The 19,482-nt window shown below is 41.2% G+C and overlaps 1 protein-coding gene across 1 annotated transcript; it reads right to left on the bottom strand.

Annotated features, from left to right (window-relative positions):
* Nucleotides 1-230: 230 nt before the first annotated feature.
* Nucleotides 231-17,770, bottom strand: aspscr1 (ASPSCR1 tether for SLC2A4, UBX domain containing). The gene is made up of 17 exons (XM_044191384.1): nt 17,636-17,770; nt 17,359-17,414; nt 16,666-16,780; nt 14,215-14,315; nt 13,487-13,544; nt 13,313-13,386; nt 12,635-13,190; nt 11,602-11,661; nt 10,871-11,010; nt 9,978-10,059; nt 9,812-9,878; nt 9,422-9,484; nt 8,329-8,381; nt 3,921-3,972; nt 3,704-3,773; nt 2,951-3,138; nt 231-582 (listed from the first exon to the last, which is right to left on the bottom strand). Exons 1-17 carry the CDS (start codon nt 17,723-17,725, stop codon nt 572-574), a joined length of 1,836 nt encoding a protein of 611 aa, XP_044047319.1. The 5' UTR covers nt 17,726-17,770; the 3' UTR covers nt 231-571.
* Nucleotides 17,771-19,482: the final 1,712 nt, after the last annotated feature.

Genomic DNA, 19,482 nt, shown 5'->3' on the forward strand with positions numbered 1-19,482 from the left:
AAAAATCGATAATTAAGTTTAGTTTTAGCTTTTGCTAAAGCTAGCCGTTTCACTAGCTAGCTTTCACTTGATGTAGCTCTCTTGTGTTAGCTGCTGGGACTCTACTGGCTTTTCCTCTGTGACAAAGAGTGCAATATGAAGCGTGATGGCCAGTTTTGGAGCCCAAAGTTTACATATCTGGACAAGTGGTAGTGTAATGTAAACTTTAATTCAAGACAATATAAGACACATTTTTAGTACAACAATCTTTATTATTCACTTTGCACTACATTGTCACCAGCTGAATAAAAACAGCCTCTTCAGCACTCTCTCCTCCAACCGGAATGAAACACGACAATCTTCTTGAAATGAAATGCGATGAAATATTCACTATTTACTCTCATCTCATTATTTTGACTGTTTTAAAACCTAGTCAAGTGCAGGATTCTTCCACGATGGATTAAGTCCACTGCGGTCACAAAGTTGAGCCTCTATCAAAGCGCAGCAAAGGTTTAAGTGCTCTACTCAGTCTGCAAGCAGCTTGACAGATGTGTGTTGTGGTAAGTCGTCCCATCAACGCACAGCAGCAGTCTTATTTCTTACCTGTGAGGGAAACAGGAGACAGCAATTAATAGCTCTGCCAATCAACAAACAATACAAATTAACAGTACAGCATTGGTTTTGATTTTGAAATATCAGAAAAATTCTTAATGTTTTATTCTGAGAAGAATAATTCACTTCTTCACTCTTCTTTTATTTCCACTCACATTTTAGTACAATAATTTACACATTTTAGTACAATAATTTATTTCCAAAAAAATACTTACTCTGTAATAAAGGAAAAAGCTTGTACATATGACAGATTCATATATCTAGTCCTGCAAAATTTAAAAGGAATAAGCTTTTTTAAAATTTTTTTTTTTTTTAGACATTTTGGGAAATAGTTATAGCACATTTCTTTCTTTCTGAAGGTTTGATGAGAAGATTGATACCACTCTCACGTTTGTCCATTAAATTTGACGTCACAGCGCGTGGCCAAGAAATAGTCCAGCATACGTTTTTATGAAACCTTTGGACAGAGCCAGGCTAGCTGTTGTCCCATTTTCGGTCTTTATGCTAAGCTAAGCTAACTGTCTCATGGCTGTACCTTTATATTTAGTGTAAAGACATGACAGCGCTATCCATCTTCTCATCTATCTCTCAGCAAGAAAGTGAGTAAGTGCATTTTCCCAAATGTCAAACTATTCCTTTCAATAGGTCTACATTTAACAGGGTACAAAGAAATCTATAATATAATACATGACCACAGCAGTACTTGATTTGCATTGCAAATCAGTTAAAAACTAGCATTATATAATACAGAGATTTCAAAACACCCTGTGCAACATGTGACGTGTAATAACTCCTGTCAACACGGCATCCACATAATGCTGATCGTCATGATGCAGGAGCAGAAAGCTTTTATTCAAAAGATACAGCGCTTTATTGGTGTGATTGGTGTGGTGTCACCAGAACGCTGAAGACTGGAAGTGTGTCGGCTCTAATCTCCATTCCTATGGGACGCATCACAAAGCTCTGGCAGGTTAAACTACCGGACATCTTCAGTGATGGACAAACAGTCTCAGATGAAGAGTGTGTGTGTGTGTGTGTGTGTGTGTGTGTGTGTGTGTGTGTGCGCGTGTATTTAAGTGACCTCTGTACTGTCGGTTTCCACACATGGAGTCTATAACTCCTTTCCCCTCAGTCTTTTTCTTTTAACTTTCCTCATGAAAGAGAAAGCAGCCACAACTTTCTTAAAATGGACATGGACACACACAGAGATCAGCCAGAAATAAAACACGCACAAAAGCACAAACAAGACAGAGAGAAAAAGGGAGCATTATTCTAAACAAAAACATCAATACTGTGACCACCAGAAACACCACAAAAAGAACAACAGAAAAGCGCTGTGCCTGGACAGACCACAGGGGCTCGTGCTGTGTGATGTGGCCCAGCAGCAGGCTCTCTCCCTGGGCCCTGAGTGTCTGTAGTGGTCTCCTGGGCCAGAGGGGGCGCCCATCCTGAACTAACTGGTTCATCCTAACATGCATCCTTATCTTCTGAGTCACGAGGAATTCTGCTTTCAAAAGGCCATTTCCTATTGACTGTGGTTTTGGGGTTTGTGTGTATATGTGGGTGTGTGTGTGTTTACTACGACAAGAATCGTGTGGCTCAAAGCCTTCTGTTCTTTCGCTACAGAAAAAAAAGGAGTGATCTCTGAGGAGGATGGCTGGAGAGGTGAAATACTTATTTCTGTGTTGGGTGTGTACGGCTGCTTTCACATCTAACCTGTTTGGTGCGGTTCACATGAACTCTGGTGTGTTTTCCTGTTTGGTTCAGTTTGTTTGGACTGGTGTGAAAGCTGTCCATGTGCGGACTAAACAACCAGACCTAGACCACCTGAAAAAGTGGGTCTTCCAGTTGTTGAGGTTTGTTTGTGGTGTGAAAACAAAGCAGACCAACCACAAAATGTTGTGACAGTAGATATGTGTTTCAATTAGTTAAAGTACTATTAAAGCAATCTGCTGATCGTGAACTGTCAAGGAAGCGATCTCAACAGCTACTGTACTGGCCTGAATATGAGACAATATTTTGTTTTGTGAAAATTACACTTGAAAAAGCCTGTGATTAGTGGACGACGCGCGCTACCTCCTGACTTGACTTAATGTCAGTCACCAGAATTTGATTTCAACACGTGGGTCCACGTAGTACTGATGATGCAGGATGACAGTCAGTCCGTATAACTTTGTTTATACTGTAGCTCTTGGTTTGTTTATAAAAAGCCAGTGTGAACATGAACCAGACCAGAACTAAAAGGCAACAATATATAATTTTTTCCCTTCGTCCGTACCAAATGAGGCAAACTACATGTGTGAAAGTCAGTATGTGAGTGTTTTGGTACGTGTGCTCTAGAATCCTATCCCGTCCTCACCTGGAAGCTTGAGCCACTTGGGCACCTTGCCCGGGTCACACCTGGTAGGTTTAGCAGCCTGGGTGTGTGCAGACGGATCGCGCTCGCCCGGTGTGGACCCGCTGGTGATCGCCCTCGGCTCTGGAGGAGGCAGCGGCTCCTCTAAGCCTGCGGAGCTGGAGGGGGGTGACGGGGTCCGGAGGATGCAGCTGAGGTGGGATAAGAAAGACAAGGTTGAAATCTTAAAAAATGTGTCACCAGCAACCACTGTTGTTTTTTTGGTTTTCTTGAGGAATTCCTGTTTCTATTTAAAGCAGCATTGGTTTGCATGAGGAGCTGTGCCAGAAGTTAAATAACTGAGTGAGATCTAGATCTAAAACACAGGAGGAGTGATGACCTTGGTAAAGAAGCAAAAGGACAACAGGTGGGGGTCACTTTTGGGAAACCGGCTCTATCTTTAGAAGGACTGGAAAATTGTGTGTGTGTGTGTGTGTGTGTGCGTGCACATGTGTGGAGGAAATGAGGGCGCATGGGGGCACCTGCTGTTTAGGCAGAACCTCAAAGGGATTCCAATGATGACAGCTTTGTGACAGGAAAATAGGCTGGTTGCCATGGGATACAAGTGCATACATACACACCCAAATGCACGCACGGCAAGGCACACATTTACACACACACACACACACACACACACAAACACACACACACATATATATATATATATATATATATATATATATATATACATACACACACGTACATGTGTACACATACCTTGCAATGGACTCATTTGCTTGCAAGGCTGAGACAGACGATTCCCGCAGTTCCCTCTTTATGTAAAAATCTGTGATGGAAAAACACACACACACACACACAGACACACAGTCACACAATGTAAACTATTGTTTTGTTATAATACATTCCTCAGTAATACACTGGTATCTAATTCAAAATCAGCATATGAAAGAAAAGAACCAAAAAAGACAAAAACCTGTCTTAACGTCTGAGCCGAAGTACACCAGTGCACCGGGAAACAGGTCGGCCTACACACACACACACAAACACAGAGAGAGAGAGAGAGAGAGAGTGAGAGAGAAGTAAACAAAAGCCATCAAAAATGTTTGGCACACAAGTCAATTTCTGCAAAACATAGAAAAATCTAAACAAAACTGCCTCTTGCTACACGCAAACCGAGAGCTGCTGCCACATCCAAGCCAAAGTCAAGTTCAGTTCTGAAGATGATTCAGTGCTCGGGGGATCTGAACCCGTAACTGTGGCTCTTTGAAGCAGACCACAAAATGAGCTCCAATCAAATGGTTAGTGAAAACACTTTCACCCCTGAAGCACAACACTCCTCTCCGGTAAACGTCTAAAATGGTTATAATGGACCAGTGGCAGGCAGATATTATCAACCGTACAATTATGAGGGGGAAACGCAGACAGACAGGCAGGGTCTGTCTGTCGGGTCTGTGACTCTAATGGAAAGTAGACAAACAAAACCAGCTTCAGTCTTCTAACTCACATTCACAGAAACACATGAGCAACACAGGAGAGCACGTAAGCAGAAGTATGAAGTTGAGTTGTATTGAATAATGTAGAGGTAAAATCGCTTTCAGCTAGGGGTCATCGTGTCGCCGAAAACCGCCAACGGAGACAAACCCCAACTTTATTCTCAAGAAAAATACCGAGTAATTTCTGCTTTTATCCTCTTTTTTCTAACGTATAAGATGAATATGCATTATGATGATGTGTGTTATAAATTGCATATATAAATATATGTAAACCGAAAAGGTGACATTGTTCTTCATATTAAGCACAGAAGTAGTAGGTGGTGGTAGTAGTGCTTTATCAATCTTAAAGGAGGATTATCACATGTTTTATCACAGAAACAACAACCAGAAAAGGTTCAGGTAAAAGTGATGTCTACCTGATCTTTATTACCGAATGCTTGCTTCAGAGAAACCCTCCTACTATGGACATCCATAGAAAACATGACTTGTACCCTTCGACCACAGAAAGACGAGGGTGAAAAAATACAGGATGAAATGGAATCACTCCTTTCTTTACCGTTTTCCTTATTTCTCCTTTTTGTTTCAACATTGAGAGGCATCTGCACCAAAATCCCTTTGTAATGAACTCATCCTTGCCCTCCTATATGTCATGTACACTGCTAAACTTAAAATGTTTTAAAAATCGTTTTTTAAAAAGTTTTTTTTTTTTTAAAGATTACATTTTTGTGCTTTTTGCCTTTATTTGATAGGAACAGCTAAAGAGAGACAGGAAATGAGAGAGAGGGGAGATGACATGCAGCAAAGGGTTGGATACGAACCCGGGGTGCTGCGCTAAGGACTCGGCCTTGTACATGGGGCGCTCGCTCTACCAGGTGAGTTACCGCAAATACAGACAAAAACAGCACAAACATATCTAACATCTAACATATCTATCAACCAGCTCAGCCTCTGAACGCTGTCACTCCTTCTGAGCTGCCACAGGCCTCTTGGTGGCCTCCGTCACTAGTTCCCTTCTCACATGGACACTTCAGAAGGCAGATTTACAGCTCTTTTTATGATTGCCTTAACTGTACTGCATGGGATATTGTGTCCCACACCTTGCAGGTGATGTCCATTTATCTTATTATGCAGCTTTAGACCTTAAAGGCCGTTAGCTGAATACTATTGACAGACACTGTATTGCTGAAGATGCCCTGATCTTTTGCCATGGCTCTCTTATTGTCTAGAACATCGAGTGAATCCACATTTTCCAACAGCCAAACTCATCTTTCCCCACCAGTTAGTCATCCTCTGCTCTTCCAGAACATTATAACCAAACATTGACAGAATCTTGTCACAGACATGATACATTTGATTAAGCCTAGATTATGCTGTCTTGTACATCTATTATAACTTATTATAATCTTGTCCAAAGTAATACTTCTCTTCTGCTTTTCCCAGACTTATAACTGCATCCAAATTAGCAGCCTTTAAACAGATGGCAACGATGAGCTATTAGAACTTTTTGTTGGCTGAGCAGTTCATTTCACACCAAGTGACTGAAGATTCAATTGTGTGTGGAGTCGTAACAATCATCCCATCTAGTGCTACAATGTTTGGTCGATCAATAGAACTATTATGATAATTATTAACCATTTAAATGATTTATCAAGCAAAAATGCTGTCTGTCAAAATTCAAGGATCCGTTGTTTAAAAAATTACTTCAATGGTAAATCTGCTACTTTTATCATTGTAAACTGCATGTGTGCCATGCGAGAATGAACATTTTGGGGGGGGCGTGGCTTAGCCAACAGTCAATTGACAGACTAATCGGTAACAAAAATAATCGTTAGCTGCAGTGCTAGTGCCATCAGCAAAACATTTTCCATGTAACTCAGCCCAACACTGTTTCAAATCAAGTATAAAAAGAGAAGCATGGCTGTCGCTGGGATTAGGTGGGTTTACCCTCCACTACAACCCGTTTTACACACTATCCTTTCTCTCTCTGCCCACGCCCCCCCTCACACTCACTTGCTGGTTGCTAAATTGGGACACGCTGGCCTAATTGCTATTATCGCAGCCCTGTGAGCAGGAAACAATGTGTTACAGTGAAACAATGGGCATTCCTGCTCCCTCTGGCAGCGGCACTTCCACTTGGGATGAGACAGGGCAACGGGACAAGACCTGTGTGTGTGTGTGTGTGTGTGTGTGTGCGTGCGTGCGTGTGTGTGAGTGAGAGAGAGACAGTGTAAAAAAACATATAAGAGAGGAATGGAGTGAGGGAGAGAGAAGAGGCAGAACGGATCCTGATGGAAGACAGAGGGAGAGACGGATGAGGGAGGGGATGCCTGGTATCAAAGGGCTTCTGGGTTGGGAAACATTCCTTTCCTGACATGACACAAAGTGATTAAAGTGTGCGTCTGTGTGCGTCTGTGTGTGTGTGTGTGTGTGTGAGAGAGAGAGAGAGAGAGAGAGAGACAGAGTACATATGCGTGTGCACTTGTGTCTATGTGACATGACAAAAAAAGATTCCTTGCGTGTGTGTGTCAAAGATTGATGTATAGACAGGAAAACAGAGCCAGACAGTGTGTGTGTGTGTGTGTGTGTGTGTGTGTGTGTGTGTGTGTGAGTGTGAGTGAGTGTGTGTGTGTGTGTGAGTGTATGTGTGTGAGAGAGAGAGACGTGACACCAATGGGATTAAAGATTTAGTTTTTGTGCACTTTAACGCTTTTAAGTCCCTAATGGATAGAGACATGGGGGTGAGGGAGGGGGGGTGAGGCACAAGAGAGGGTTGAGAGAGAGAGAGAGAGAGAGAGAGAGAGAGAGAGAGAGAGAGAGAGAGACAGTAGTGGTGGTGGAGATGATTGAGAGGAAAAGAGAGAGAGGGAGCTGGAGCTGGGGTACAGGAGAGGGACGTGTAGTGATAAACAGGCAGGCAGAGTTCAGGAAGGGACAAAAAGATGAAAAACAAAGAGACGGGCGACTTGCATCAGAACATCAGATTTGATTCAGAGAGATCATGGCACCAAAAGAGCGCACGCACACACACACACACACACACACACACACACACACACACACACACACACACACACACACACACACACACACACATTTCAAAGTGTGCTTTTGAGGATCGTTATCTTTTGTAGCAGTCCCTCTGAGGAGCTGAATCTTGTTCATCATCACAACAGGATATCACTTCAAACAACTTTCTCTTCCTCCCCTTCGTTCCTCCACTTCTTCTTTTGTCTACTTAAGGTTGAGTCAAAGTGTCAAAAGAGAAAACAGGAGGCGCTGATGATGAAAATGATATTCTAAAATAATGTATCTAAAAATAAAAGAACAAGGAGCGTCCGTGAGGGTGTCTGGGTACAGACTGATAAACCGCTCCAGAGGACAACTTTTTGTTTTTAATTTGTATCGCTTCACTCTCAACTGTTTCATTATTCAAATAGCTCCGAACTCGACAACAAAGCATCAAGGCTGCCCATTGCTCTGCGTGCGTGCGTGTGTGAGTCGAGATCAAAGCGAGGCCTGTATTAACCCCATGTGCCAGTCTGGGAAAAATCAAGCCCAGCTGGGGTCAAGGACAGTGGAGAGGGGGGAACAAGTGTGAGAGTGTGTAGGAGCGAGAGAAGAGAGGGAGAACGGGAATGTGGCGGGGCTTTGAAGAGGAGAGGGGGGACCAGCCGATATATTTTACAGTCAGTCTGTGTCTGTGTGTGTGTGTGTGTGTGTGTGTGCGTGTGTTGAGATAGTTTCAAAGATGGGAAGTCAGAGTTTTGTAGTTGTTGTTTTCTGGAGCTTGACTGTGATGTGGTTTGTTTGAGTCAAATCATTCTGTTTATTATTGTGGTTAAAAAAAGTGTTGACTAAAGGCTTAAATGGCAGTTTGAGGGATCTTACCTGAAACAGCGTAGCTGAAGGGTCGTCCAGAATGGTTTTTGGGGGGGTGATGACTGAAAGAAAATTTCAGCCACAACAAAAAGGGTAGAAATTAGAAAGACGGCACATCATCCTTGCTAAAATCTATATATATTATAAGTCATAACGGATACTGGAAGGTTAAACTGAACAAAGTGAAATTAAAAAATGAGCAGAATAATGAGACCAATGTTTGCAGACATGCCATTTGTTAAACTGCAGGCTTCTCCAATAGAACATGATCCATTTTCATCTAAAACTAAGGCAGCTGTGTAACGTTTTGTCCACATCTACAGATACTGAACATACATGAAGAAGGCTGAATTGATTCCACGGCTTTTTAGGAAATTATTATTATCATACACAACAGTAAATAAAGCCTAGAGAGACCTGTGTGGCCTCTTTGGCGTATTCACAAAGTTAAATGCTGAGATTTGGGAATGCAAATGCTGAGATTTGGGAATGCAACATCATCACTAAAAAGAAGTCAGACAGGGCAAGAAACTCGAGCAGTCGGACCATCAGACAGGCTTAAAAGGAACCTTCAGGGTGGTCAAACTTAGTTGAAAGAGAGAAAGTGGTTTAGATAATCTGGCTAAACTGTTGGCTTGTTTACAACCTGTACCACTGTTTGACCACTCCTGTTGCTTGCCCTGTTGAATTTCATCATAGGGATTTTGCTACGCTCCCAAATCTCAGCAGTTACTTTCGATGAGTAGAAAGCTAGATTGATAAATTGTCTGATATTAACAGATGTAGTGGTACTAGTGTATATGTTGGCTGATAAGTAACAAGAAATGTCAGTACAGAAATGCAAAACTACCTTTGAGGTAATTTACATTGTCTCCATTACATAATTTGTCCACCAGGCACTGACAACTACAAAAGTAACATACAACTTGTAATAAACTGGAATTATCCTGCGAGATATTTTCAGGCCAAATGTGAATCCACAGTAACATGGTTTCATAACAACACCAAACCTTCACAAAGGAGCTACAGGGGTGGATTTTTATGCTTGATGATGTTGTGATTACTTAGTGGGAAAATTATACACATATTATATGACACTTACACAGGTAGAAACTGAGCTGAGGATCCTCCAAGTGACTCCTCACAAAATGCCTCACAGCACCAACTGGACACAAAACAAACACAGAACATGTACATCAGTCACTGTGTGGAGTATAATTCATTTTTCAGATGGAATTTCCCTCAGATTTGTTGTTCTGCTGGTTGTGGTGTTGCTGTTGGGGGCTGAGGTGGATTTAATCCCTGGAATTACAGACCTGTCTCATTCTTTCTGTCTCTGTCACTCTGCTGTGGCTACAGTCATAATTGTGGTGAGGGAGCCGCAAGAACCTTCAACATTGCAGCCATACCTGTGGCTAGCCAGCTGAAATGAACACTCTCCACACTACACACACACACACACACACACACACACACACACACACACACACACCTGTCTCGAGGGGCCTGAAGAAGCCTTGTAGAACATGTCTGTCTGGAAACTGGACCCTCAGGACCACCTGGAGACACACAGTGGCAGTCGGTTATTCAAAGTCTGTATATTTAAAACAAACACGCACATTTAAATACAGGATTATGTGCCTGTCACTTGTGCTCACTTTGGGATATCTTTCCATCTTCTCCTTCATCTGCGCTTCTCTCAGAGATTTTGTCATCAGCGGAGCCTCCTCCAAAAACCTCCTGGAGGGGCGAGGGAGGAAGAGACAAGACATGGTTAGAATGAAATGAGACTGTCGAATCAGCAATGGGGAAAGATGAGCAGAAAATGTTTCATCTTCTACCCTTATCCGTGTGTGGCCGTGTATGCGTGTATGCATGTCAGAGGCAGAGACAAATTGCTGTGGTCGGCTTAATACCACCCTTGGTAATTGCAGTCATTGACACAGTAGTAGGTTAGCCATGAGGCAGCCAGCTAAGTCAATATAGATGGAGATTAAAGAATGTAGGTGGTGAGGTCTCAACCTGATGGTGTTCGGGCGATGGCTGGAAGATAAACATCTACACAAAACAGGGTTACTAATTGCTCCCTGTATGCCATATTCAGAGGCTTTTGTAGTGTGCGTGGTGTCTTCTAAATGAGAACATGTTTACAAACACACACAATGTCTCAGCAGCTGTGGTCTGCTGCGGCCACATCCAGAGAGCGCAGAGTAAACTTGTCCGCATCTGTTTTGAAGAAGCGCTCATAAATAAATAAAAACTTCAAACTCATAATAAATAAAAAAAACTTCAAAACGCACGCAGTGGTGCCCAGCATTCTCCCTGCCTATGGCCTCTCATCATTGCTATGGTATTCTGCAATTAAGGGTTATACATCGAAAAAACGCCGCAGGACCAAATGCCAAACTGAACTAATTATCTGCTACAAAGAGTGCAGGAACACATCTGATCCAGACGTGTTTCTGCAGCAACAAGGTATTTATACTAAATATCGCACACAGTCCTCTGACCCAAAGTCACTCAACCGTTTCCATTCACTTCCTTCTCCCACCTCTCACTCTTCAGCTGGGAGAAGCGCTTGCGCACATCATCCACGGTCACTTCAAAGAACTCGTCAGGCAGATTCCCGTGGTCCTCAGAGTGACGAGACATCGAGTCCAGGTGGTAGATGAGAGGCTCCCTCTCCACAGGCTGCAGAAAGTGTGAGTGAGTGAAAGGATAGAGACATAAAAATGTCCACACTGATGTTTCATCTAAAGCAGAAGTGTTCAAACTGTGAGGCGCATCGCATAGATTCAGTCTGAGTTAGACTTACAGAGGATAGCATATTTGATGTCCATCGCAAATAAATGTCCATAAATCCACAGAAATCATACTTTTAATGGTGCCAGTTTGCAAGGATGTAAAAGAATATAGGCCAGAAAAAAACTGGACTCAAGTTGTAGCCCACAGTTAACTAACTGAATCCATGGCAACATTATAATTCCTGTTTACATCTCCCATTATGGGAACTGTAGTTCCAAATCTTGGGGGGGTGGGAGGGTGTAATTGTTTCCATTTTGTCTAAGTGGGGACTCACAGTGTCAAAATGCCTGATCTAAAGCACCCTGAACCATCATGATTATACCTGTATTTAGCAAGAGTAGCCTGAAAGGGAATCAACCCCTTAACTGATGAGTTACAGAATCCTACTGTGTCTGAGACTCATTCAAGGTGGAAATCCACAACAAGGAAAGCTGATAAACTGAAATAAACAGGTAACAAATAAACAAATGGGCTTACCTCCAAGAACTCCTCCCCTTGATCCATGTCCTCGTCTCGCTGGTCGGCAGTGGCTTGACACTGTGAAAGGAATAGAAAAAAGTTATCTTAAAAGTTATACTCAATTACTTTGAAATTGTTTGTCAACTACTGTCTCTGAGGTCAAGAATGAATGTTTAATCTTGCACAATGCTGTGTAATCTACAGAAATTTGCTTGTATCAAAAAAAACAAACAAAAAAAATGAAGTGGGCATGATCTGCCCTGGTAGCCTAATGGTTAAGACATAACTGCAGTGTCTCCCGTTCGATTCCGACCAGGCAACTTGGTTGTATGTCATACCCCTTACTCTCTCCCCACATTTCCTGTCTGTCTCTACACTGTCTGCTATCAAAAATGCATATGCCAAAAAAATTATCATTAAAAAGAAAGCCTTGATATAGGATAAAGCTGTTTATAACTAGATTGGCTTTTAATTTAGCTCAGTTTTAGAGTTAAGACATGAATTCTTCTGCTTTTTTCCTAGAAAGCTGTAAATAGTAAAATGTTCTGTATTTTTGAAATTTGCCTCATTATTTAAATAAAGCAAAGAAACCTAGTTTGACTAGGTGTCACTAGATGTTTGGGATATTAATGTATCGACCATGCGATCCAGTGTTCAGACCTATCTGCTTCAACTAAAAAATGAATTGAAAATCATACCTTGACAAATAAACACCAAGACCAAGATTAGCAGTCTGAGGTTAAAAGTTATTCTTAACCTTGAAAACAACAGTTGGAAAAACAGTCTCAAGTCACAAAGTCAATTTAGTAGCCGTTCTGTAGCTTTCGATCATATCACATGAATTATACATTTACAATGTCATGACACCTGGGCAAACTGTAACTGCTGGATGAACCATGTTGAGATTGTTTTCTAAATATGTAATAATCTCACATTCATGGCAAGATTATTTATCTTGGATGAGAAAAAAAAGACGTAAAAATCCTAAAAAAATATTATATTAGATATTAGGACTTTCTTCATTTACACTTCTTGTCGTGATATTGCTCACCTTGGTGCTAGAACCGCTGGATTTTGCTTTCTTGGCTTTGGGTGATTCTACCACAGCGGTCAGAGCTGACAGAGATGAAGATGATGAGGATGAAGATAGTGGGCGTCCTCCCCGGGGACCCCCGAGACGCTGACCGCCTCCAGAGAAGGGAATGAAAGGAGCCGGAGGGGCAGACGAGGAGGAAGAAGACGGGTGAGAGTTCAGTCCTGATGGCCCTGCTTGCTCGCCATCCTCCTCTGGTATTCCTCTCTCCACAGGAGGAAACTTTGGCCGAACTGCATCCTGGGAGTTTGGAACCTCCTCCTGTTGTACAGGAAGTTTGCTTGTGGCAGAGACAGGAGTTGGCGCAGGGTGGGTTTCTATTGGCCTATGGGGGCTCGAATTTTTAATTGGCACCTCTGTTGTTGACGTCTCCGGGTGTGACGGAGCAGAATCAGGCTGAGATGACGGGCTAGGTGTGGTTTCCTTGGCAACAGGTGTGGTTGGTATAGCAGCTGTTGTAGTGACTTCCCCGCTATCTTCCTCTCCCTGTGCTTTGTTCTTTTTGAGTAAAAACCTTAAACAGAAATGGTAACAATAGCTTTAACATAAAGCATAAACTCTCAAGTTTACATTGATTTATGCACAGTATGCTGTTTGTACACATTAGTCAAATCAGCTTGAACACAAGCAGCCTACCTGACAATGGCACTGCCTCCTGTAAGACCCAGTGACTTCAGGGTGGCCTTCTTCAGTGCTTCTTCCCCACTCACCTACACACACACAGACACACACACAGACACACACAGCTTTGTTACCATAAAACTCACTTTCATCTCTTGAAAAAGGGATAGTTAAAGGAACGTTGCATACCTCGTCTCTCATGTAAACACACACAGGGGTGGATCCTGAATCAGACTGCTCCGACACACTGGAATCAGGTGGTGATGATAAGAAAAACAGGAATTAAAATTATGAGTGAATGATTTTTATTTGCTTTAATAGTGACAAAACATAACACAACCCTTGTTCAAGGAAATCAGCTCTGTGATTTTACAATAAAACCTCATGCGATGCAGTGGCACGCCGTCTGCATGTGTAAACCATGTGTGCACAATCCTGTGTAGAAACTAATTGAACCATAAATGTTTTACTATTGTTCTCCTCAATTCTGAAAATCAAAGCTCCCACCTCTACTTCACCACATTCCCAGAGCTTTTACACTGGTGTGGAGCTAATATTCATTTCATGGAAGCGTAACTTCCCTGGATCAGGCTATCGAGTGATGTCATTTAATAGAAATGAGATGAGGGCTGGAAGGAGCACCTGGGACCGCACAGCTGGAACTACTGAGTAACAGCTGTGTGTGTGTGTGTGTGTGTGTGTGCAGTGGTGATGTGTGGTAGAGCTTAAACCTCAGTAGAGGAGCGGTGAGAGGAAGGGATGTTATCTAACACAGTGTTGGCCTGTGTTCATTCCTAAACAGTGAACACCTTCACTTTACCTTCACTTTCAGCAGAAAGTGCAGGCAAACACACACACACACACACACACACAAACTTTGCACATGTGTACATGCTCACACACACACACACACACACCTGATCTGTGGAAAATGTGTGAGCAGTTCCCACAGACTCTGTCCACACGAGAAGGAACCCTGAAGCCGAGAGCCGTCCTCCATCTGTAGTGCAATGCGCACCTGAGGGATATGAAACCACAGTAACACACAATTGTAAACATACATCAAAGACCACCAACACAGTTTACACATTAACCAGTATGCATGATCCAGGAACCAATAACAGCTCTAAATGACCAGTCTATCAACACCTCTTGAGTTGGGTGTCTAACCTCCTAGTATGCATGTACTATAGGCGGTTGTGAGATGAATTTATTTTTTGGAGGCAGTTTTTTGCATTTATTATGATAACAGTTGGTGACAAAGATGTGACAAAGGACCCTTACTGGATTTGATCCAAATGACATGGTCTTAGAAACCTTATCCACAAGGATAAAAGACTTTTCTTTAATTTTTGCTTTTTTCTTGTGAAATACTGCATAGATTTACATCAAGACCTTATTGAATTGAAACAATTTAAGAAAGGTAAATCACAAGCAAAACACTAAACAAGAATCTGAAACACTTTCATGTGTCCCACTGACTTTAAAAAAAATTATTTTAACAATTTTAGTTGCCTTTAAACACTATAAAATACAAAAATAAAAACAGGTGGATGGAAAACGTATCTTTACCTCAAACCTTTCATGTTGTAGGAACGTGTGACAAAAAGTGACCTTAAATGCAGGAAGGAAACTCACTATACTAAGTCTCCAAATCTCCCTAGGTGGCCATTTGTAAGTTCTTGGCTCTACAGTCTTGAGCCATTTTGCAGGAAGAAAACTCTTTGATAATCAAACTTGATTAAGCTGCACATATGGGCCTACCTCAGTCTGGAAATGAGTAACACCAGACATCAGTGAGAGTTTCTGTTGTTCTTTCTCTCTCTGAGTCATTCTACGAGTTGTTTATGTTTACTCAACAACCATGTTGTCCAGCACAGAAAGCACGCTGCACGTCAGAACACGGGGAGAGATGAAAAGAGCGCCTTGGCTGTCAACGGCCAAACACAAAACACTCTCACACACCAGTTTGGCTGAGGTAAATGTTGGGAGAGCCTGAGTGTGTCTGTGTGGTACAAGAGTGAGTGTGTGTGAGAATATAAAATCTGTGAGGTATCAACAGTCAACCATCCATCAAATGAATAAGAACAACAGATCAAACCCAGCCGTGATTTTACTGCTTAGATTATGATGCCATGATGTCATAGGAAACTACAGCTCAGCTACAACAGAGTGTTTTTTTGGATACAGATCAGATCAGAGTGAACGCAGGAACAGATCAGAGTGAATGCAGGAACAGGGACGGAGAATTTATGAATTTCCAGGTACTGACAATAAAAGCCCACATATACAGCTGACGGAAATACCAAAATAATACTGATATTGCAATATAAGGTTGCATATCACCTGTGATTTTTTTCCTCCAAACATAATTATGGGTGGGACAAATAATCAATATCTTAATTTAGTTTTATGTGATACAATACTGATCCTCTGGCACCAGTATCACTGTTGGTGTTGCGTTATTGAAGCAAAGGTATTTTCTTTCTTTCCTGCAGATATTTCCTCTCTAAACCATTTTGCCTTTTGCCAATTTAGGGCTGTCTGACACTGCAATCATGGCACGTGTGTCCACGTGGCTCAGAGTCTCTGCACTTTGTTTTACAGGCTTTCATCTCACCTGTCCGTACTTAACTTGGTGAAGTGGTAAGTGAAAGCTCTTCATAATCCAGTGAAGCACAGTTTATACCATTTTCTTGTTTTAGGGAATCTCCTGTATTGTGATACCCAGCCCAAATCATCATACTGTGATATACAGACAAGTGACAAGTTAAAGGAAAAACCTGAATAAATTAAATCAAATGAATGCCGATGCTTCCATACAGGTCATGAGGGGTCAATGACTGGTTTGATGAAAATGATGTGAATCATATTCTATGGCCTTCACAGTCACCAGATCTTAACCCAACTGGATATAGGAGACTTTGGCAGACCTGTTGGACAGGGCATCTCTGCAGCACTACAGTACTTTACAGTACATTATGATGCTGCTTTGTCACACATTTTACCTTTATCACAAAATTGGAGCTTCTGCAATTTGGATATTGCACTTGGCCATATTGCGATTTTGATGATGTTCGATTAATATGTTCAGCCCTAAGTTTGATGTATAGAAAATTGTCAATATTTTGTTGTTAGTGTTAGTGAGTTAGTGTTAGTGTTTTTCTTCATCATTTTGGAAATACAAAACATATGAAATGTACATTCCACATTTTTAAAACTAAGTCAATGTGAAAAGCTTACATTTTTCTGTTTTGCTAAGTCAGACCTGAGAATCAAGCTACTATACTGGTGATGCAGACTAGCAGGCAATCACCATATATACCCTAACAGTCTCTCACACGTACTTGTACTGTATTTTGACTAACCTGACTGTCAGCTACAGCCTGTTTCCTTGCACTCGTCACCATTTCCAGTTTAGCGTTGTTGGGCAGGTTGGCAAACCTCCATGGCAGCGTAAGGTCAATAGCAGTCCTCTGAAACCTGTCAAGAGTTGATGAGAGAGGAGAGGTGGGTGAGCATGATGGGACCATCAAATCCTTTCAATATAAAAATAAAGAGCACCATTAAATTTGACAAAATATCTTTCCTCTAGAGCTGCTGAGTTCTCCTGCCATTAAAAATAATTCAAGAAGAAACGTATGTGGTCCCTGAGGGTAAATTAGTTCAATGCGTTAAATGTAAGCAATAACTGTCACCTTGATTTTTGTCTTTTGTTCAACTGAAGGCAGCTTTATGGATTATATCCTGGATTTTATCTCACGTGTGCAAAGCAAATATATCAACATTTTTTTTTCTCTTTAACTGGTTAACTATCAGCAGCCATGTCAAGTCACACATTATTGTTCACTACTGTTGACTTCTCAGGTTTTGCATCTCACACACAGAACATACTAAACCCGATTCAATACACAAATATGGCTTAATTACGTAGCGAGGTGTTTTTAGATGCAGTCTAGGCTCTGGGCTATAACTGCTTTACAGGCCTGGAATGAAAAGCTAAAATTAATTTAGCTTAAATGTCAGTATTGTGACAGCTACACCAGCCAACTGATACTCACTTTAAACCGTGATCGTCTGGGTTAAATCCATGCTTTTTGCAGACATCCTCCAGCACCTGAAGATATAAATATAAGATGATTCTCACAGATGAAGAGTTGTTACCTAATTAGCAAAAACATTTAATCCACACATAAACAGAAACTGATCTGTCACTGGCTAACTACTGTTAGCCACACAAGCTAACTCAGAGGAAATTAGTTTGCTATGGTTTGGAAACAAAGGAACAGAATTAAACAAACCACCAATGTCATGAAATGTTCTTCATACACAAGTTACCTGTAATAACGGTGTGTTTGGAGACACTTTAACTGTTTGTCTTCTCCCATTTGGAGTGAGAACCGTCACAGCTGTACCACTGGCTGCCATTGTGTATCGTGACGTCACCGTGTTTATTTGAATAAACTTTATTGACACTTTACAAGCAGGATTTAAAGGGTCAATTCACCCAAATTTTAAGACTTTTTTGTGCTGCTCACGGCATCGAAAGTTACAATTTCAAAAAATGAACAGCATTGTGTCTCACTGTTTTTATTTCTGTGTCTGAAACAATGTCGCGGGTATTTTGATCAATCTCACTGTTTTTATAGAAACTACTGAAAAAACAATCCTCATGACAACTGACATATCCTGCATCATATTCCAGATATTAAATAAATTCCACATGAGCCACAAATGTAGATGATGCTTATTTCCAAAGTATGATGAGCTTTCAATATATAATAAACACAAATACATACAAACGTTTCACAAATGAAAGAACAAACTTGAACAAATGAGAAGAGAAACATTTTTCCTCACAGAAGACATTTTGACATGTCACAGTAGAAAAAGCACAGGTATAAATAATAAAATTAATGATGGTTAAATTCCATGCAGGTATGCCAGTTCTAGGGCTCTATTTGTGTGCATGCTGGCATTCTTACTGGGACATTTAAATGGAATTAATTGATATTAATTACACCTGTGATTTTACTGCTGTAACAAGTGAAAATGTCTGCTGTGAAAGAGGTCCTTGCCTCCATCCAAAGGGCACTATAGGGGTCACTGAAATGTTTGATGAGTATGAAAGTGATGTGAATCATATGCTATGGCTTTGACACTTACCAGATCCCAACCAAGCTGAACATAAGGGAGATTTTGGAGCAAATTGTTAGACAGCATTCTCCACCTCAATCATCAAAACACCAAATGAGGGAATATCTTTTCCCAACATGTCTAACATATTTCCCTAGTATAAAGGTGCACTTTACATGTATATGTACATAAAAACACATAGGGGATTGAGAAAGGCAAAGTGAGGCACTTTTGTACAGGAAGTGGTGTCTCCTTTTATGTTTACTTTTAATTAGTCATCTCTGCTTGTGTAATCCTTGACTTGTAAATCTACAATATCCAATTTTGAACCTTGTGAGGTTCAATCTAACTATTTGTTTCCTCCACTCTTTTGTTTAGCAAAAGCAGAGTTGGTCTCATAATTATGATCATGAACGTCATTGAAATATTTTTTTAATTTCATTTTATTTCGAAAAGAATCATCTTTGAGTCTGACATTTTAAAACAAAGCGTTCCACAGAATCAGACTGGACAGACGACATGTGGAGAGGTGAGAGGTCGGAGCTTCAGAGGGCATACGACTGACTGACTGACCACTTCAGCAACACAGAGTCAGAGTCCACCTGCGAGAGAGCGAGACGTGAATACAGTTCTCAGTTCTGGGGGGAAATTGCCACCGTCTGAATAAACAAACAAACAATCAGTTTCCTTCCTCACTCAGCAGGCTAGAAACTTCAAAACTGCCTGGATGGAATGAAAGCACATGAAGGCATCTGTGCTGAGAGTTTGTCTGGTTTTACACAACATTTACACACACAAGAAATCTTTAATGACTGATTAATGAATGGCAAACAGATGCACTTGTTAAAAACAGGGTTTCCTTTCTTGTAAAACACAAATACATATCAAAGTCAGAAAACAAAAACTTTACGTCTGTTGCTGAATGTCAGACTTAAATGTGGATGCTGGATCTGGTTTTAAACGCTGATTTAAACAGCTTCATTAGATGTGAACAAAAATAGAGCTTTAATGACTTGAATGAGTACATTAGATACTAGATTGATTAGATG

The sequence above is a fragment of the Siniperca chuatsi genome, linkage group LG3 (assembly GCF_020085105.1).
Source record: "Siniperca chuatsi isolate FFG_IHB_CAS linkage group LG3, ASM2008510v1, whole genome shotgun sequence".
NCBI lineage: Eukaryota > Metazoa > Chordata > Actinopteri > Centrarchiformes > Sinipercidae > Siniperca > Siniperca chuatsi.

Excerpts from the sequence above, each read along its gene's own strand:
- aspscr1 (XM_044191384.1), bottom strand. The coding sequence starts at position 17,725 with ATGGCAGCCAGTGGTACAGCTGTGACGGTTCTCACTCCAAATGGGAGA. Across the intron at positions 16,781-17,358 it reads CCAGACGATCACGGTTTAAA|GTTTCAGAGGACTGCTATTG; the intron begins GTGAGTATCAGT and ends AACTCTTGACAG. Across the intron at positions 9,879-9,977 it reads AGATGGAAAGATATCCCAAA|GTGGTCCTGAGGGTCCAGTT; the intron begins GTGAGCACAAGT and ends GTGTGTCTCCAG.